The sequence below is a fragment of the Epinephelus moara genome, chromosome 11 (genome assembly GCF_006386435.1).
Source record: "Epinephelus moara isolate mb chromosome 11, YSFRI_EMoa_1.0, whole genome shotgun sequence".
NCBI lineage: Eukaryota > Metazoa > Chordata > Actinopteri > Perciformes > Serranidae > Epinephelus > Epinephelus moara.
The window spans coordinates 15,075,141-15,096,743 of NC_065516.1; the positions used below are offsets into that span (position 1 = coordinate 15,075,141).

At 39.9% G+C, this 21,603-nt stretch overlaps 1 protein-coding gene across 1 annotated transcript in view; it reads right to left on the reverse strand.

Annotated features, from left to right (window-relative positions):
• Positions 1 to 666: 666 nt before the first annotated feature.
• Positions 667 to 21,603, reverse strand: part of nrbp2b (nuclear receptor binding protein 2b) — a 54,146-nt gene continuing 33,209 nt past the window's right edge. The window contains exons 2-18 of the mRNA XM_050056559.1: positions 12,024 to 12,146; positions 11,058 to 11,159; positions 9,765 to 9,854; positions 9,365 to 9,405; positions 9,179 to 9,273; positions 9,066 to 9,089; positions 7,831 to 7,917; positions 7,555 to 7,610; positions 6,609 to 6,704; positions 6,209 to 6,341; positions 5,910 to 6,012; positions 5,751 to 5,801; positions 5,528 to 5,663; positions 4,710 to 4,763; positions 4,447 to 4,510; positions 3,985 to 4,040; positions 667 to 3,856 (exon numbers count right to left, since the gene is read on the reverse strand). Of these exons, the coding sequence (XP_049912516.1) occupies positions 3,770 to 3,856; positions 3,985 to 4,040; positions 4,447 to 4,510; positions 4,710 to 4,763; positions 5,528 to 5,663; positions 5,751 to 5,801; positions 5,910 to 6,012; positions 6,209 to 6,341; positions 6,609 to 6,704; positions 7,555 to 7,610; positions 7,831 to 7,917; positions 9,066 to 9,089; positions 9,179 to 9,273; positions 9,365 to 9,405; positions 9,765 to 9,854; positions 11,058 to 11,159; positions 12,024 to 12,146 (1,398 nt within the window). The 3' untranslated portion in view covers positions 667 to 3,769. The remainder of the gene's footprint in view (positions 3,857 to 3,984; positions 4,041 to 4,446; positions 4,511 to 4,709; positions 4,764 to 5,527; positions 5,664 to 5,750; positions 5,802 to 5,909; positions 6,013 to 6,208; positions 6,342 to 6,608; positions 6,705 to 7,554; positions 7,611 to 7,830; positions 7,918 to 9,065; positions 9,090 to 9,178; positions 9,274 to 9,364; positions 9,406 to 9,764; positions 9,855 to 11,057; positions 11,160 to 12,023; positions 12,147 to 21,603) is intronic.

Sequence of the window (21,603 nt, forward strand, 5' to 3'; positions counted from 1 at the left end):
ATAATGTGTAGCCCATTTTATGGTACATATTACTAAGCTATTAAAATAATAATTAGTGGCAGATTTACTATACATCATGTTTGTGTCTGAGGTGGATGGTATTTCAGATTCTTCTGCTTGAAAATTTACAAAACGATCCATTGTGGCTCACAAGAATGGCTGTAGATGTGGAATAATAATGCAGCTCACTGGCCAATACTTTTCAATAGTACATAACTGTTGGTTAACTAGTTCACCTCACTGTTATGGACAGGTGCTGCACAGTGATTTAGTGTTACCTAGGTAACATGATCACACAAGGATTCATGGGTAACACTTAGCCTATCATCAGTGTTGTGTACTGTGATTTTTTTCACAAATAGGCCAATTTATCTTTACTAATATGTTGGATTCATGTTATTGTGTATTTTTAGACATACAATTTGAAGGGAAAAAAATGTAATTACCATACAATCATTTGGTGGCCCCCTTGGGGTCACGGACCCCCTATTGAAGACCCAGGCTTTATTAAGCCTGTGTACTACCTTAAAAAAAAACCCTTAAGATCTACCGTTCCTTTTCCTAAATATGTTTATTTTGTTAAAAGTAATGTGGAATGAATTCAAAATGATCGACACTAAGTGTTAGTCCAATAAATAAATAAATCCCAATAATTTCAGACATAACCAACATGTCACATATTGTTTATTGTCATGTATTTCTTTGCAGTAGCTACAATATTTAACAAAGTTTTAAGTAGAACACATCCAAAGGCAAGTTTCATTCAACAGATTCACGGGAAAAAGAATTCATCTGACATAAAATAAGACTGATATGGATGTTTTTTGTTTCATGTTTGCACAGTCTAAACATTCATCTTCTTGGTCAGGAACTGAACTGTGACTGACAAAGGCAAAATGCAAAGTTTTCGAATGGTTGCAGGCTATTAAGACATGCAGTTTACTAGATCAAATGAGAGCAACAGTGGCACTGCTTTGCATTGAAATTCCATCTAAAAGTAAACCCCCTTGATAGCCACAAACAAATATTTACACCACAGCCCATTGTCGTTGAATGTCTGGGAGAATTCAGGGCTCCTGTCTTTAGAGACACACTGATAAGAAGGCTTGACACAGAGTAGAGTAAGTACTGTAAGCAATGACTGTACAGCAGTGTAACTGTTATGAAACCACGACCTTACCGACCTGGGAAACAAATGAAGCAGAGCTAAGTGAGTCTGACAAACAAGAGAACGCTGCTGAAGACCGATCAGACAATTCACTATTGTTTTTTGCTGTCCAGTTTTGTAAAGGAAAAATCCACCCAAATGGTGAGCTTCTTCTATGGTGCCAAGTTTGGATTCTTGACAAGAAAATCTGGCAGAGCAGAAGGAGTGTATTCTATTTTGGTGTCTGTGTAGGCCGCGGTGCAATCGATTCCAAAGTTCACACTGAAATTGTACTGAAATAAACCTACAGTAGATCTGACACTGGAAAATAAACATCTTCAAAGGAAAATATTCCTCTTTTTCTTTCAGCGATTATGTTGTATCACCTGCGGCCCATGAAAACCTCCATAGGTAGGTATTATTAATATAAGACAAAATGCTAAATGCTTCTTCAAATTTTTCCTAAAGATTTGGGGTAGATCTTTCCTTTAAAACACCTCTATACAAAAAAATATAGTATGAGAAAAAAATCCTCAGATGGTTTGGGATATACCGCAAAAATAAGCATAGCAGGAATAACAATGTAGCAATTTTTATTAACAAGTCTCAAGATCACGTCACCATCACCCTTCCTCCCAGTTATATACGACTATAACTTTACTTCACAAGCTTCCTGTGATCTATTCCAATTTTCGTACACAAGCTGCAGCTCTTTCCAGACTAACACTGACTGCAGCAGAGATCGTTATCACCCGATCTATATGTTCAATATACAAAGGCTGCAGCTCTTAATGGAGCTGCCATTACTGGTTGTCAATCTCGTCTTTACATTCACACAGACTGACTGTGGACTCATGATTAGAGACAAGTATGCATCTGGTTTTAAAACTAAAAGTCAGTCTGTATTAGTTAAATTCCAAATTTTAAGTTGGGTCTAAGTTGGGTACAATGTATGAAGTAAATCAGAGACATAAGTATGTGAATTTTAACAGCTATTGAATACTTTAATTGGAATTTGAACACCACTGACTTAATAGAATTAAAATATTTTACTGTAGAGACCATATATCTGAATGTATTTGTTCTGAATTCACAGTTTTAAAATGACAATAATAAATGTCTTGATTGGCAATTTGAGAAGCTGAATTTTAATGTATTTTTTTCAATGTCAACAAATTCAGATCCAAAACCACAAGTTTCAGAATTTAAAAAAGGTGAAGAGGAGAAACAGGTTTCTCAAATTTGAGTGGTCAAATTCAGATTAAATAATTCATGTTGAAATTTAAAATGTTGCAAGAAAAAAATAGAATAATAATAGAATTAAAATTCAGATCTAATAATTCATGTTGGAAAAATAAAAAAAGTAAAAAAAATTCAAGATGATCAAAGTCAATTGGTAAAATTCAGATCTACATGATTTTTTTTTAACGTATATTATTAGATATAAACTTCACCAATGGAATTTGAGCAACCTGAATCTACTTTCTTAAAATTCTGAAATGTTTATTTTTGGATCTGAATTTGTAAACATTGAAAAAAATCTATTCAAATTCAGCTTATGAAATTGCAAATCAAACTTCAAAGGGGTGAACTCAGAATAAATATATTCAGATACATAGTTTTCAAAGTAAAATATTTCAATTCTATAAATTCATCTGTGTTTAAATTTCAATATTACATATTTAGTGGCTGATAAAATTGAAATATTTATGTCTCTTGGTTGCTTTTATACAATGCTGTTTCATTTGTCCAAAGTACATTGCCATATCAGGCACTTTGCAAATCTTTGGCTGTCAGAACACTTTCACAGGGAAAACCCCTTAAGAGCACAACAGGCTAAAAGAGAGGCATCATCTCATTGCTTGTCACTACATTTAGGCATGGTGTATTTTATCTCTGGGAGAAGAAACCTTCAACCCAAGAGTGCAGGGAGGTGTGTTAACTGCACTCATAAAAAGCAAAGAAAAAAAACCAGGCTTGTGCAAAGCTTCTATTGTTCACAGTTAAACAGAAATAAATAAGTCAGCTGAATGAGTATTAACAGTGCATGTTGGACGGAATATTAAATTCCTAAAATTGTATTAAACTCAGGGTTGTGGCTTGTAAGGGAGAGACGCTGTAGAAAATGACTTTGTTTACAATTCATAGTAAATAATCACCAATCAAATTGGACACTGGAGTGCAAACAAGGCTAATGAGCAATAACATGTCCTTCTGAAAACATAGCTGCTGCATTTGTAAGTAAAACATATCTGTTCCGAATAGTGGCGTTATGGAAACGTTGTCAGGATATCTTAAGGCATGATAGCCCTTTTAGGCAGGGAGTTTGTCAATCTTCCACTGCTTTGTGGGATTGCTGAACACAGCCATGATGCCTTCGGCCCTCCAACCAGAGGTGCCTTTGGTTCCTTACTCAGCGCTGGCGATCCCTCGTTCTCTCTGGGAATAATTTACTGACTGTCAAGGCCCAGCATCCTTCTGTATTTGTCCCCTTTTTATCCCCAGCTGGGTCAGCTGCGTTCCCGGCTGTGTGATCCCGTCCGCCGCCCTCTCCCTTTCTTGATCTGTGTGGTCAACGCCCAGGCCCCTCTTTCTGGGCCAGTCGCTATCGTGACCCCCTTCTCACTGTGTGCTCCCAGATGCAAGCGCTCGGACCCGGTGTCGGCTGATGGCGTCCTCCAGGAACCCTGCTACCTTCTCACTGTCCTCCTACACAGCACACAGGACATGTTTAAGACCAGATACAGAGCTCCTGTTTGGCTTTGAAATGCAAAAATCTCAGTAAAATGTGAATTGTTGTTAATAAAAAAACAACCAAAAGAAGCTTTTATATCTACCTCATTTATGAAGGCGTAGTGAACAAGCTCACTGGCAAGGTCTTTGGAGGTGTCAGCTGAAAGATTCACATTAAATACATCAGTTACAAAAATCTGCAATAAAATGAACCTATAGAGTATGTGGTTTTTTAAAGGAATACTTCACCTCCCAAATCACCATTTGTATATCAACAGTTTACTCTGTGTTACGTTTAATTTGTGAAGAAAACTTTGTTTATCTCGCATGACTCCACGGTGAACGAAGAATTAAAAAAACTGTGAAAATCTTTGATGAATTGAAGTCATAGGGGTCCACGTTAAACAACAGCAAAACTATATGAAAATATCCTTTTTCAAACTTTCACACAACTTGTGCAGTGGATGCAGTAGATGTAACAATGTTTTCTTAACTTATACTTAACTTATATACAAATGGTTTTGGGGGGTGAAGTATTCTTTAAGGTACAGTTGTGGTCAACTTACTTGAAAGGATGTCACAGCTAAGCTGCCTGTGAAGTTTGTCATCCATCTTCAGAAACAAAGACAGCTGAGGAGAGATCAAAAAACATTTAATTTAAATCAAACTGGATTTCTGTTTGGCCATCATAACTGACTGAACTTACAACATAAATGCTGGTACAGAGCTAACAACAAGACTAATACATATATACTTGATTGTTAAGGAGCCCAACAAGAGTTTATACTAAAATGGGCGAAGTACCTGTACAATACTGTATGTGACTCACATGAGTTTTGGTCCCTTCTTCGTTTGACTCCAAATTACAATGCATCTGAACAACCTGCAACACCAACGGACAAAAATAGTCAGAGAGTAACAAGCACAGCGAAATGGGGACACAGCAGAAATGTCTTTGATATGTTTTGGCAGGATATCTACAGGCATCAGACATTTGGATTTGCTGCTTTAAAAACCTTCTCCAGATCATTTTTAACCAAATCTGAGACAAATCATCTTTTTCTCATTACCCAACATTGCAAGTTAGGTAGTATATATGTGGTTGTGTGCAGAGGAAGGCTTTTAATAGGAATATGGTTATTACACTGAGTTAGGTTAGGTAGTGCAAGTATAAAGTAAAATAACAGGATTAGTTTTAGAGGTAGGTTTAAATATTTATAACATCAGAAATGTGGACATTCATGCGCAAGAGCTTGACTCATTTTGACAGAAAGAATTTAAAAAATGGAGACGTGAAATGAAAAAAAAAATGTATGGCAATTATGATGTCACAAATTTAAATTTAAGACTATTTAATGACTTATAAGGACTAATGTTTATAACATTAAATTCTAAACATTTTAAAACTTTTAGGACCATATAAACAGACATGATAATAATATTAACAACACTAACAATACGTAACCAAAAGGACGGTCTTTTCATGTGTGAAAAACTCTAAAATCGCCTTCCTAATTCTTGACATATTGCAGAAAGTGGACAATAAACACATTCCTCCTGCATGGACATTTTATAATCTCAGACAACTTTACTCTGTAGGCAGTCAGATTATGTATTTAACACTTTTTTTATGTTTGAAAGTCTAACCTTTCTCGTTTCTGTCTCCTGGGGCTCAGGAGTCGGCGTCTTGACCGTCTCAACGTGCTCCTGAGACAAGGAGAGAGCCCGAGGGACAGGGTGAGGCCGAGATGAGGCGAAGTTCATCAAAGGGTAAATCCCATTCCTGAAGAAGACATAATGTTACACTTCATGCTGCAGCCACTGTGTAATCTCTGATACAAAATGAGTCCAATACTGTAGCTCTACTTACTTGACATCCTCCAGAAACTTGTCAAGTTCCAGAGGGGACACATGGGAATATCTACAGGACATGAGGAGACACACAGAAGAGCAGAGTGAGTGCTTCACCTGTCATGTCAGGAAATTCAAGACAAGAAGTCAAAGATATGAGGTGCTTGTGTGATTTTACTTGAGCTGAACTCCCTGTCTGTCTTCATGTTTGATCTCTGCCATGACAGCGTTGGGGTCAAAAGACTTGGTTTTCTCCTCCACACAGTTTTCTGGGAGCAAATCTGTCAATGCAAGACAAGCCTGTTAACTTATTTGATACAAATACATTTATTTGAGTCACTTTGAGTTCAGTTCTAAAACCTGCTTGGCAAACACTTAGAAGTCATCAAATTGATCTGCTACATGTAAATATTGCGATGTGCATTGAAAGAGGAGTCTCTGGTGTGGTGGCTCGGCGTGTGGAGGTGAGAAACTCACACTGGTTGTTGATGAGGCAGTGGGCGGCGAGCAGTTTGAGGGAGTGGACCTCGAACAAGACTCGGTGGAACAGAAGGTCGTGAGCCGTAGGACGGAGCTTGGCTTCATGACGCAAACAGGACTGGGTGAACTCCTGCAGAGAGCAGTACATAACTATATGACTGTACAGTATGACCCACTTTACCAAACGTTACACCGGGTTCTGGTTTTCCTGGCGTTTTATTGAAACATTCAGTCTAAAACTGTACAAAGTCTCTGCATGTGGTAGGAAACAAACCCAGAAGCAAGGTGGTGTGTGTAGGCGAGTGTTAATAGTGTGGGACAGTTTGTCTTTCTTATCTCTGTGTTTTATTGGTTGCACTGGTGCATATTTAGGACGTGAAGTATTTTTGAGACTCACTCTCATGAGAGGGTCTTCCAGAGATTGACCTGCATTGGCGATGGCCTCCTTGGACACAGCAGTATCTCCGTTGGCCTGGATCTCCAGCACTGCCATCTAGGGGTGCAAATAATCTGTTAACACAATCACATATCACAGTTTTTCTCGACTGCTAAGACATGCTTAACTGGGATCCTCTTGCAAATGTGTTTTTCATTGGTGTCACACATTTTTCACACCCTTTTTCTAAACAGTTGACACAGATCTCATAGAAAGACCCAAAGCTCTACTGGATTAACTGTGTTAAACAAAAGGAAAACATCTATTCACAGCTGACAGATATCATTTGCATAATGATGAATCTCTGATGCACCTTTGTGAGACTATTTTGCACAATTCTTCAACCAGCGATTAGTCCTCATCGTCCCAGAAAAGATGCCACCTCCGTGTTGCTATTTGCAAGTGTGGATCAAAGAGGCCAGAGGCATTTAAAAATGAATAATGAATATAATGCAGTAAGATGAATGAAGACAACTTTCTTAGAAAATCTGTTTTTCCTTTTTTCACATTTCAACAGGGCTGTGAATTTTATCCTTTTATTGGTTTCAAAACATCTTACCAAAGGACTGCAGTTGAAAATTAGCCAGCTAGCTAGCATTTACAGAAATGCTGATTGATGTGCATCGTCCTTATGAATGAAATAAAGTAAATAAAGTAAAGGTGACCCCAGGTTGTGTTGACTGATGGAAATATTTGCTATTGTTGCATGTGTTCATGTTCTGCAAGTGTCAGAGCATTTTGCAAACAAGGTGTGTCACTTAGGCGACTTTTAGTTGAGGCCTGAGTGTGAATTGTTTCAAAAATGTAACTTCTGAATCAACAAATGTGTTCATGCAAGCAAAGAACACTTGTAACCCCCATAAACACACACACACAGGGGAGAGTCTTAAGGATCTATTTCTCTTACCTCTAGAGCACAGATGCCGAAGGAGAAAATGTCTATGGCATAATCATCTTCGCTAGCTAGAAACAGAAATAGAGAAGCAAAGATAAAGGAGGTCAGACAAATAGATAATTTTAAGGACACTATTATTCCATTATATCGTTACACAGCATAGAGTGATTTGCTGCTGTATTTAGTCTCCAATTGTCGCATACAGAACCTTTGAGAACAAATCAGGTCAGATTTGATATAAATCAAGCTGCAGAAAGCTGCACACACACTCTGCTCCATCACACTTACATCCATATTCTGGTGCAAAGAAATGAAGATTCCTCTGCTCATCGCGAAGTTGCCTCGCTTTACCGTGGACATTGGCATCTGGAAATACTGGTTAGAGAAAACACAAATAATTTAGATACATTAGATGAAATAAATAATATATATGACATAAATTCAAAACATACACTCACCAGCCACTTTATTAGGTACACCTTGCTAGTACTGGGTCAGAACTACCTTTTCAATTCTTGGTGGCATAGATTCAACAAGGTGCTAGAAACATTCTTCAGAGATTTTGGTCCGTATCAACATGATGGCATCACACAGTTGCTGCAGATTTGTCGGCTGCACATCCATGATGTGAATCTCCCGTTCCACCACATCCCAAAGGTGCTCTATTGGATTGAGATCTGGTGACTGTGGAGGCCATTGGAGTACAGTGAACTCATTGTCATGTTCAAGAAACCAGTTTGAGATGATTTGAGCTTTGTGACATGGTGCGTTATCCTGCTGGAAGTAGCCATCAGAAGATGGGTACACTGTGGTCATAAAGGGATGGACACGGTCAGCAACAATACTCAGGTAGGCTGTGGTGTTTAAACCATGCTCAGTTGGTACTAAGGGGCCCAAAGTGTGCCAAGAAAATATCCCCCACACCATTACACCACCACCAGCAGCCTGAACCGTTGATACAAGGCAGGATGGATCCATGCTTTCATGTTGTTTACACCAAATTCTGACCCCAAATTCTGACCCTACCATCTGAATGTCTGACTCATCAGACCAGGCAACTTTTTTCCAATCTTCTATTGTCCAGTTTTGGTGAGCCTGTGTGAACTGTAGCCTCAGTTTCCTGTTGTTAGCTGACAGGAGTGGCACCTGGTGTGCTCTTCTGCTGCTGTAGCCCATCTGCTTCAAGGTTGGACGTGTTGTTGGTTCAGAGATGGTCTTCTGCAGACCTTGGTTGTAACCAGTGGTTATTTGAGTTACTGCTAACTTTCTATCATCTTGAACCAGTCTGGCCATTCTCCTCTGACCTCTGGCATCAACAACCATGCTGCGTTCAAAGTCACTTAAATCCCCTTTTTTTTAACATTCTGATGCTCGGTTTGAACTTCAGCAGGTCGTCTTAACCATGTCTACATAACTAAATGCATTGACTAGCTGATTAACTATTTGCATTAACAAGCAGTGGAACAGGTGTACCTAATAAAGTGGCCTGTGAGTCTATCTATTCTACAAAATGATCGTCTTACCATTAACAAATAGCCGATGCCACACTGTGGAAAGAAATTAAGCATAATTTAGATATTTAGTTACAATATGGGTACTGATTGTAATAACACAAAAAGCCCTTCTGGGAGCAGACCTGAGCCGATCTTGATGAGGCCGTTGTGCTGAATGAAGATGGTGTCACACGTCAGGTTGCCATGGATTATTGGCGGGTCACAAGAGTGTAAATAACTGCCCATAAACAATAAATCACGGTTAATGTGATGGCTGTAATAATATAAATTTCTCATGTTAAAATCTTGGGGTAGAAATCAATCAGTACCTGAGGGCAGAGAGAATCTGGGTGCACCATCTTTTCCAGGCCTAAGACAAAGTGTAACAGAGCAACATGAATCCTCTAAAAGCACAAACACCTCCCTCATTCTCAGGAATATATGTGAACAATACCAAATGTAACACTATCAATTCACCTTTATTGCAATTTATGGCTTTATTATAGAATGACAAACAGCAGATGAAGTAGACAGAAGAGAGAAAAGAGAGGAAACACAAGAGATATGTCTGAGCACACAGAGCCACCAGGGAGTCCTGTTAATCATCTCAAAACCTGCAGGAAATATGGATCTGAATAGTGATTGGACTGCAGTGCTCTGAGCCACCACCAGGGGCCACACTGAGCGAGCACAGCAATAGGGTACAATCTGTGACCAGAAAACACTGACCTTCACATTCATCGTCTTGTGGTTCTTCTTAGTTTTCTTCAGAAACTGCTTGAGGCTGCCTGACGACATGTATTCTGTGATGAATATAACCTGTGGGCCACACATGGAGTTGTGTTAATTCAAAAGAGTGTGTGTGTGTGTGTGTGTGTGTGTGTGGGGGGGGAAATTAATGCCTCTGCAAACCAGTCAAACTGCAGTTTATATCCATGTCTTTCCAGACTCATTTCATATATGTAGTCAAGCAGCTCTGTCACACGATGCAACGACAGTCACGTGACCTGAAGCTCAATATCAGCATAACCAATGAGCTGTGGGAGGACCACCAGAGGAACAGGACAGAGCACAAAGTTGTAGCCATGACAGCAGACAGTGCTTTAAATATGGATGTTGCTGCACAGAAGCTGCAAATTCTAAAACGTGGATGCTTCATACACATCTTCAACACAGCAGTTGCCTGATATCAAACAGAACTGTCAACTTGTTACACTCCATTTCCAACTTCAGTCTGACATTACGTCCACTCTAACCGATTTCTGTGGAGGAGGTGGATTTGATTTTCCCTAACGAATCACTAGAGACCAACGTATCCGCCTAAATCCAATGTTATTTTAATTTCACACCGATGGGTAGCCATGCTAGCATTATTGTTTTGCCAGGGTTTTAAGCTCACTGTTATTGTTAGTACTCATTGGTTCTGGAGCACCGCTTCACAACAGCTTGAAAACAGCATTAGTCCACCTGTCGTGCTCATTGGATCATTTTGTAGTTTAAGAGACAGCTGTTTCATGTCACTATGCCAGAAGAATCAGTCAACTCAAACTCGAGTGGGTGGATCCAAAGGTCTGGACCTGGGCAAAACCGGCAGCACAGAAGATCTACACAATCATCACAGCTTCAAGATTGTCACCAGTTCTGTATCTGACCAAATGTCTCTCCTTCTGTTCCTGAGTTATGGCGTTGGATAATGACCAGAGAAGTACTTCTGCAGAACGTTATGTTACAGTCTTATATTATTTTATCCTATTGGATATTTGCGTGAAAGTTTGTCATAATTAGTGTATGAATTCTTGATTTACGGCCAAAAACATGTTCAAAATCTAATCAGTTCATCATTGAGACCAAGTGGACATTGGGACCAAATTCGAAGAAATTCCCTTAAGGTGTTCTTCAAATACAATGTTCCTGAGAATGGGACAGACAATCCGAAAACATAATGCCTCATTGCTGGTGCAGAGGCATAAAAAAAGGACAGAGGGAGAAAGAAAAACCAGAGAGGACATAAAAAAATCGTACCCTCGCCTGGCTCTCCTTCATGTCCAGCCAGTACTTGTGGAACTTGACAATGTTGGGGTGTTCGACCTGCATCAGGTTCTCAAACATCTCCTTGATCTTCTCCTGAAAAGCATAGATCAGAGGTTGTTCACATCTTCACATCACATCATAGATCAGGTAAGGTCCGTCAAAATACCATAAATGCAAAAAAAAATCACAATTTCAGACCTCTCAAATGTTCATATTTGCTGATTTTCTTGATCATCCAGATTAATCAGCTATATATTTTTGGCTTTTGGACTCTTAGTTGGACAAAATAGACAGCTTTTATGTCTTCACTTAGACTTTGGGAACTTGCAATGGGCATTTTTCATTATCTTGAGATATAATCAGGCACTGATGAAAATAATCATTAAAGACTTCTAACTCAAGGTCCTGATGAGAGTTCTGTTGGCAAAACATAATACAATTTGTGACTTGAATTTATACAAAGGTTGCCAGGGATGTAAGAAATGGTGGGGTCAGGGTGGTTAAGAATGGAAAAACATTCTCATATTTTGTACAGACATGAAATTAGAAGTGAAAGTGTTCATCCATTTGTTACAAACCAGGGCAAAATCCCCAATTAAAATACACAAACATACTTTTGGCTGCTAGCAAGAAAGCCATCGCAGACATTACTACAGGAAAACCCTCCAACAACAGACGACTCGATGGCAGTTGTCAATTACATAAAATATATGAAGAAACTGGCCTTTATCTTAAGAGTAAGATATGAACATGTATTAAATACTGGTAAATCACTGAAATGTAACCCACCCATCATTTAGTTTGAAAACAGCAATAAAAATAAAATTCGGAAAGAAAAAAATAATCTAATCATTAGTTGCAGCCCTAATTACAAATTTCTAGTCACTCTAACATCATAATTAATTTTTTTTGTAAAATACTGCCTGTCTTGGCTGTAGGAAATATGAGCCACAATACCTCCTGTGCTTTGAAGACCTTCTTGTCAGAGAAGAGCACCTCGTTCCACACCACCTCCACGCCCTCCTCTGTGTCCATGGCCAGGGAGGCACTTTCCACACCTGGGACATTACCTTGGCTCACCTGCAGGGGGCAGACAGAGACACATGTAGGGCTTAGAATATTGCTCATACTGCAAAGTGATTAATCTTAAAGGGGAAATTTGGAAATTTTCAACTTGGACGCTATTTTCCCATGTTTCCCAGGTGAATAATGGAAACTGCATTTGTTAGAACTGGACCAGTATTGAGGGAGAGTGCTGTAGCCACAGCAGCAAAACAGGCTGCACTATAAGCACTTGGGGCAATTGCACAGCATCAATTTACGCCCAATAAGAGTGCTTGTTTTTGCTACTGACAGGCTCAGATTGTTATTATAGGTGTTTGACAATATTATTGAAAGGGCCCAACAGAGAAATAAAATGTTTTTCTTTACCTTCAGCTTGATGTGGTCTGTTTGTTAGTGTGTGTAACAGCATCTCATTCAAGGACAAGTCTTGTTCTGAAGTTTTGCAGACCTTTTAACACTGACAAAATCAGTTAAATACTCAGCCATGACACTAAAAAATCTTTAAAATAACACTACGTAGGGCATTAACGACTCTGATTTTTTTCAGGTCGACTTATCTGTCAATAAAGTCGGAGTCGAGTCGACAAGTCATTTGATGACGTCATCACATTGACACAGCGGAGGAAAGTGAAGTATCTCCACACATGTGATGTGTGTCTGTCAAGGCCCGAACATACTCGGGCGGAACGGACTCTGCGGAGGTCCGCGCGGATTCAAAGCGGATGTCCGCAAGCCCTGCGCGCGCAAAGCTCAGATTTTACGACCGCGCGGACTCCGCGGATGTCCGCAAGCCCTGCGCGCGCAAAGCTCAGATTTTACGACCGCGCGGACTCCGCTCTGCACACCAGTGACTGCTCGGCATGTATTTTTCACATCACGGGGATTTTTCACAGACATTTTTACAGGAAACTACAACGCGGAAGTGCGCTCGACTATGAAAGCCCGAATGACTGGAGTCTGCTCCGCTTATAGTACACCCGAGTATGTTCAAGGATAAAGTATCAGTGTAAGCCAATCAGAGGCAGCGATTGCATTCTGTACACAAGCACACAGAGAGAGAGAGAGGGAAAAAACACACGACTTGTCGACTCCTCCCGGGGGGTGTCGACTTGTGCCACTGACGTCGACACGTCGACAAATCGACATTTCTGTTAACGCCCTAACACTAAGCTACACTTTCTGTATGCCAACACAACAAACTCTTTCGGGCACTCTCCTCTCCAGCTTTCACTAATGCAGGTGTGCTTATGGTTTTGATAACCGAGTCCCAATTCAGGCAGCCAGCATATGAGTGAGGGCCACAAACGAAAACTGCAGTTGTGAGTCGTCCACTTAAATCACTAACTATAGCTAACACAACTAGCATTAATGACAGAACGGTGCAACTAGTTGCAATGCAACCAATATCTTTTTACAAGCTGGCATCCCTAACCTGACAAACACTTAGGGGGACACAGTTTGATGCAGTCTTTGAGTAGTGTACTAAATGTAAGCTATTGAAAGTTAAAGTATTAAAATGGACAGCAAATGATGCACAAAATGTTTCTGAGGGCTTCCACTGGCCTACGGGCTGCAGTTTGAGCAATGCAATAATGTATCCATTGCTGTCTTCGTGCAACAAGTCACCTCTCATGAGATTTTAGAATGAGACTTCTCCTTAAGAAAGACTTAGTTACACACAATAAAAACAGACTGGATCAAGCTAAATGTAGAGAAATACTTCTTATTTCTCCGTGGGATTCTTTCCATAATGTTGTCAGACGCTTAGAATAATAATCCGAGCCTGACAGTAGCAATAACAAGCACTTTTAATGGATAAAAATTGACCGTGGCAAATGCCAGATTGTTTACATCACAGCCTGTTTTGCTGCTGCAGCTAGACCAGTTTCAAAAATTGTTTTTACTTCAGTCACTTAGACACAAAACGTGGGAAAACAGGGTCCAGGTCCACTACAAAGACGTAAAACCTGCATTAAACCTGTTAGCAAACACCTGCCTATTTACACAGTCACACACGGAGCACCATTAGCATTCACTCGGAGTCATGTTTGTGTCCTTGATCTAATGAATACACATCCAGCACTCATTCTAGCTCTCACAATTGATTGTACCTGTAAACTCTGTGCTGTAAAAACATGATAGCATTACAGAGCCCATGCTAAAAACAAACAAAGCATATCTGAAATGATTAGACGCCGCCCCTGCTGTGACTATAACATCTGCTAAAAGCTCCATATAATCCATTCAGAGATCTGACAGTGGCAGCTTCATTAATAAAAAATTGAATCTACTCTCTGTGAGGCTTCATTTTTATTCAAACATCGTCCAATTCAGTCTTCTATGCTTTAATGCACAAGAAGGCATCAGTGTGGATAAATGGGAGATAAATCACTATACTGTTAGCTATAACATAATGATGAAGAGTGTAGAGGGGCGACAGGATGAGCAGCAGCTTGTGCAAAGAGAGAAGAGATGGATTATAAGGAGACAGTGAGGGGATTGTGGGATGAGGGACTTAGAGAGATGAGACATGTGCCACAAGATGGAGGAGGTGGCACCGGAGATCCAAGAATTAGAAAGAAAAAAAGGAAGTAGAGTGGAGTGAAGAGGCAGTGGCTGGGTCTGTAATCTGGCAGACACAGACAGCCCAGGGGCTCCATGAGCGTTTATGCAACAGCGGCAAAGAGCTAAAGACTGCTCATCACAGGATATTGCTGCCTCAGCTGGGTAGACCTGATGTAACCTCCCAATGCTTTCATGCAGCAGCAGTGGTGGTGCAGTGAGTAAGTCAATTACTAATAACTATGATGCAAAACCTTCAGTTCCTACTAATCCTGTATCATGTGATATTACTGCAGAATCAGCGTGATTTCTAAACAGCCAACGTGGGAGTGCCATAAACTGCACTTCCTCTAATGGCCACTTGAGGTTGGCTCCAAAAGAGATTCACTCCCCATAGACATACATGTTAAAATACCCAACTGCATAGCAGATGTAAATATGATTGAAACCTGGTACAAAAAACAGTTTTGGTCTTTAACCTCCTGAGACCTGAGCTTTTGTTTGGTATGCGTTTTTAATTTCCCCCAGCTATTTGGGTTTGATAAGTTTAAAAAAAACTATGCATTGACTTTGTGGAACTAAGTAGTTTTTGAAAGAAACAATGTCCTCATATGGGGACAATTGGTTTATTTTTAATTGTCACAAGTGTGTATTAAAGTAAAGAGCAATACAAAAAATAAACTGCAAACTATGCATAATTTGTTTAGTGTTTTGTCACTCTTAGGGGGCACTGTCCAAATCTAAAACTGTTCAAAACTGTTCATTTTAATGCCTGAATATGAACAAAATTGCAAATAATGCAGCATATCTAAAAGCCTTGTGATTTGTTTGTTTTGTAAGTCTGCATACATTTTCCTCGCTCATAACTCAAGCTAGGAATGTCCTGTTTTTCAATCTCTTTGGTATTTTTAGATGTTTAGACAAAATATAAACACCATAGAGAGCACTGTGTGGGGGCACACCAGTCGAGTATTCATGAGTCCACGTGTTCAATGTCCTTTTATTGTCCACAGACATTCACGGTGAAGCTGCGTCCATGTCCATGGACTGTCCTTTTTGTCTGTAGGAACAGTCTGCCATACCTAATTGGTGTGAAATGCTGAGATAATGCTATAAAAAAGTCCCAGTGTCCTCAAACGTGGCTTGTTACTGTTGCTAAATTGGTCAAATAGGTATGTTATATCAAACTGCAAACATTATCAAGCATAAATAAACAAGTTTCAACCATAAAATTTGATCAAGTTTTGTAGCTTGTCCACTTTTGTGTCAGGATTGGCTGCAGACTGACTTGGCAGAGATGGCTGCCACCTTGTTTTTACATGGATTGATTAGTGTATTGTTCGCTTACTACCACTAGATGGCATATAAAAGTGTCCACGGATGGGAACAACAGGTCTAGGTTAAGCAGAATGAAGCATTAGGTGCAGCAAACAAAGAATGTAATGTCCTTGTATGATGACGCGGGGTCGTAGGAGTTAATGCTTAGAGTTATGCATAATAAAGGCGTTTATCAGAGCCACCTTCTCGTCCAAATTTGGTCACTTCTGCCTCCAAAATTCCAAACTCAAGGCTTCAAAATGGAAGTCCACAAACCAACCAAACAGTGGCTACATCCATTATTTTTTTTACAGTCTATGTTTGTTTCCCAAGGATGGCAGTTTCCAAAACTCATTAGTTGCCTCAGGATTTCTAAGATTTAACTATGACAGTTTTGCACACATCACTAGACTGAGGTCTGACCATGCAAAAAAATCATTACCAACCCTGACCTCTGACTTCTTTAACATTTCCTGCTGGGGATCAATAAAATATTAGCTCTATGGCTTCAGAGCCCACAATAATTGATCTTGCTATCAATAGCCCCAAACTGTAAACTATAAATCAGTGGCACAACGTCAGAGAACATTTGCCACCAGGCTGCAAAGAAATGATATGATGAGCAGCTGAGAACTGACACTGAGCTTAATGACGGGGTACGGCAACTGAACGACTATTATTTGGGCTTCTCTTTCCACCTAAATTACTGGTTACTACTCCTAAATGCTAACCATTGATATATTCTACAGAGCTCCACTTGTACCACGCTTCATGACAACGTCATCTCACGCTCTGTGAAAAATGAATGGAGTCAAAAAGCGCCCCTGTGTATCCGGCCCAATAGGAGGAGGGTTGTAAACTGAAACAAACAGGCAGAAGACAAACAGCAATCACAGCGACCACAAAAGCTGCTATAAATATTCTGATTTTACATTCTGACTTTTCAGGCACCGCAGATGTTTCCATGAGCCTCAAGAGAAAGAAATGCTCCGCCAAATGTTTGTTGGCCAGTGTGGTTTGTTTAATGCTCAACCTGTAGTGCAGTGCAGCTGTGAAGCTTTACAGACGAGGGTGGGCAGCAGAGATATGACATATAATCTCACCGCTCCCACTCTACAAGAGATAATAATCTGATTACTGGTGTTACAGAGCTGGACAACAATCCTCTGACTGGCTGACAGGAGAGGGAATTCCTTCAATAAGCTATTAGGAAGGACTCATGTCAGTTTCCCTCTGGCGTCACGGCCTGGCTGTTGTTTATTTTCACTAGATGTTGAGAAACACATGGTCCCCTGTCCCAGCGTCCCACATCCCAGGGGTTTAACGGGGTCTGTTACTTGGTCATGGTAGCGTGAGACTCGTAAACAGCAAACTGAATGCTTGGCTGCCATTGGCTGCAGGACGGGAGGTGGGTTTAGGGTGTGGAAAGGGATTTAAGGGATCGTGTGTTCATGTCAAAACAACTTCTATTCTGATGTTTGTTAACTCAACATCTGAGCTGGGTAAAACTGGATCTCGAGGGCTGTCACTAACCTCTCATTAGCTCACCACACATTTCTCACTTGGGCTGTACCAGTTGTTGAAGCTTGTTTTTTATAACACTGACATTTAAATTCTAAATCAACATTTGAATGCTTATGCACATCTATTCATTCTGTTTAAAGGGACAGTTCACCCCTAAATAAAAACACATATTATAGGGAATAGGGGAACCTATCTCAGCTGACATTGGGCGAGAGGCAGGGTACACCCTGGACAGGTCACCAGACTATCACAGGGCTGACACATAGAGACAGACAACCATTAACGCTCAAATTCACACCTACGGGCACTTTAGAGTAACCAATTAACTTAAGGAAGCTGGAGTACCCAGAGAAAACCCACGCTGACACAGGGAGAACATGCAAACTCCGCACAGTACAGAGAAGCTACTGTTAGGCTCAGATTCAAAGTGTCTGACAACATTATGGGAAGGATCCCTACAGAGACAGACCTTTTTGTTAAAGAGTAAGATTCTTTTTGTGCAACCAGAAAGAGCCTTGAAATCACTATCACCAAACCCACCAGACTCCATTTAAATAAATAGTCATTTTAGTGTGTATGGAAATAGCGTATTTTCACATTTAACTGGGTGACTTAAGGGTTTATTTTAACCAAACGGAAGTTAATGGTTGTTGGAACAGAGGATAGATGAACCAAGATTGATTTTTCTGAGTTTTACTTTGCTTCTGTTGACTTTGAATAAAGCATATTTTACAATAGTAAAATTACTGTTAATTCAAATGGAGTCTGGTGGGTTTGGCGATGGTAACTTGGGGGCTGTTTCTGGTTAAAATAAAAGGATTGTTCATTCAAACAAAAGGGTCTGTCTGTGTAGGGATCTTTTTCATCATGATGACACACACCTGGGTTAATAATCTGAGCCTGTCAGTGGCAAAAACAAGCGTTTCTAGTTGACGTACATTAACGATGCACAAATGCCCCAAGTGGTTACGCTGTAGTCTGTTATGGGGCTGCTGGCTACATCCCTCTTGCTCGATACTGGACCAATTTCAAAAAATGTTGTCTCCATCAGACACAAAAACAGTAGAAAATAGAGTCCAGGTTGAAAAATACTGAACTTAACCTTTAACAAAAAAACTGATAAAAATAGAGTATTCTGGAAGATTTAGGTATGCAAGCTATTTTCAACCTTATATGTAATATACTCTTAGATACCATATTACCAAGTACACCAAGCTATACGTAATGCAGTATTAAACAACAGTCCTGCAATAAATTCTACCTTCTAGTTTTTGCTTAAACTGTTTTAGAGATGTGTTGGAGGCTGTAGTTTGAGGTGCTGTTGAAGTGTAATTGTGTTGTACAGTACACTTTGTTCATCCTATTCAAATCAGTGACGGTAGACGTGGAAGCTTACACTGTGATAGACACACCCTTTTATCTGTGCAGAGCTGAATTGTCTGTCTGTATACCACACTTGTCTTGCACTGGCTACAACCAAGCAGAGGAAGGTGCAAATCTCACGTTAGCTGGAGTGTTTGCAGCAACAGTTTCATTACCCAGAATCAGATTAGGACCTTTTTTTTTATTTGACACAAGGCCAGCGCATTATCTCAAAATGAGAAAAGGTGCATGATAGGAAGAGGATTAGCAGGGATGTAGAAGAGAGGACTATACTTCAGTACGGCAGCTCTTTCAGAGTGAACCTCCCCGCAGAGGCATCTTATATGAAAGAGCGTCTTTGTCTGAGACTGTGTGGGTCCCAGCTTTACAGTGACAAAGAGCTTTGTCTCCGAGACGTCAGTATCTCGCCCCTTCCTACACCTCATACCTCGCCGATGAGCTGATACACCGCGCCACATTAATATTTAATAAGTAGATTTTGTACAGGCTACACCCAAGTAATCTGCATCGCTCTGTACCAGATACTTGCTACAGTAGGTGTCTGTACTGTATGTAAATGAGTGCAGGCTTGTCTCTCTGTTGCTTTGTGCCTTCTCTCTCTCTCTCTCTCTGAGATTTTGCTGGCATCAAAGACGAGGAGCGGGATCAAAGAGTTGCACTGAAATGTGGAAAATGCAAAAATCATTTCTAACTCTGCACTATGTGGATGTGTGAATATGGAAAAAGGATACACCCCATTCAATTCAAGCATGGTTTTAGATACATGTGTTATAAATCCAGAAAAATGACTTGACTGCTATTACTTAAAAATGATGTTTTCTGATTATTAAAACTTGTGAATACAGGTAATTAGATGATTTTGGTTTAGTTTATTTCAGAAGGGACAGTGCAAATTAATAAATACTCATGGTATAAAAATGCCAGAATTAGCCAAAAGGCTATTTTTCACCTGTAGTCCCTTGGCCAAGACGTTACACAAGCCTACCTAAAATACAACAAAGCACAAAAACACAAACAAAATACAAAAAAATAAAAACAAGAATTTGATTTTAACATGATTTTTTTTAGTCAAAAGAACATAATGATCATCAAAAGTGTGATTCAGTGCTAAAACTTGAGGCAAATTTGATGCTTACATCTTTGAATTAACTTGTATTTGATGTAAGTGGAACCCAAATTTTTCTGCAGGATCAAAACATGATTAGGCCTGTCATGATCACAACTTTTGGTGTACGATCTTGACCCTGAAATAACTGCAATAAAACAATATTATTGTCATTTTTAGACCATTTCATGCCCCATAATATCATAGCATAATAATGCAACTGTACCCTTTAAAGTGAATGAACTTTTAATTTTTAAGACTATTCAGACATTGGAATTGGAATGTGAAACATAAATAAATAAATACAGAGCCCCGCCTTTGGTGAAAGCCTACACAGAGATCACAAAGGAGGACAAAAGCAGTGGGAATAGAAATGACAACAACTGGTCCGTTCACCAGAAGAAAATGTTTGCACTGTATGTTTCTGCAAACCAGGAATACATTACATTTGTATGTTTCACAGATATATCAATGTTTTTGAAGAACGTAGTATATAAGCTGACTTTGTCATCGGGAGGTGGAGGGGACGGTGAACGGCGTGACGCCTAGCAGAGACAACTGCCAAGCTGCAGACCACTATTCCAGACCAACAAGCAATAAACTGGTTGTGATTAACCAACCTGTCGCAGATTTTCCTGTCGCTTTTTAGCCACCAAATCGGCTGGGATAGTGCCAAGAAAACTTTTCATCACTGCGTTCCCTGCCTTGATAATGTCACTATCACTAGTATCACTTTTTTACAGAGACATTACAGCCTTAACTGCCAGGTAGTGCCAAGAAAAGCAGATGTTTTTAACTGAGACATCGCTGCATTTCCTGTCAGGATATTGCCAAGAAAAGCAGTGTTTATTTTACCATGACATCGCTGTGTTTCCTGGTGGGATAGTGCCATGAAACAAAACATGCTCTTTCCATAATCACTGTGCCTAAACCTAAATCCACTACATAAAAGCATACAAATGTAATGTATCAGTGGTCTGCAGAACCGCAACAATGCCAACATGTTTCCTGGCGACTGGACTGCATTAGTCTCGCCACCAGACAATCAGAGATCTCCGCCTTCTGATAGTCTGGGGACATTCCTTTCTAAAGTGTGTTTAACACACCGGCGAAAACGGCCGGCAACAAAGCAACGCCTCTTGCATTTTTGAAACGGACACGCCTTCTCGGAAATGTGCGCTGCCCCTTTTCTCGTCCGCAAGGAAACAAACACACAGAGAGGTTGAAAATGAAGGCCGAGAGATTTAACTCCGTTTTATCAAATGCGTGCTCATCCATGAAGAAAATATTTTTTCCAGCGCATGTCTTAGTTACAACATGATTGAGCTAACTGGAGTAGTTTCATGTCGTATCTGACAACGGGAGGCTTTTGATGAGATGACGTCCTGATGTTAGCTTTGCTGCTGCTGTTAGCTGTCCTTGTCAGCTGCAGCCACTGATGCTTTCTAGACATCGTGATTTCCCAAAACTGAATAAATACCACACATAGCAACACAAAACTGCTTTGCTAGCTCAATCATGTTGTAACTAAGATATCTGCTGGAAAAAATATTTTTTTTCACAGACCGTTTAATGAGTTAT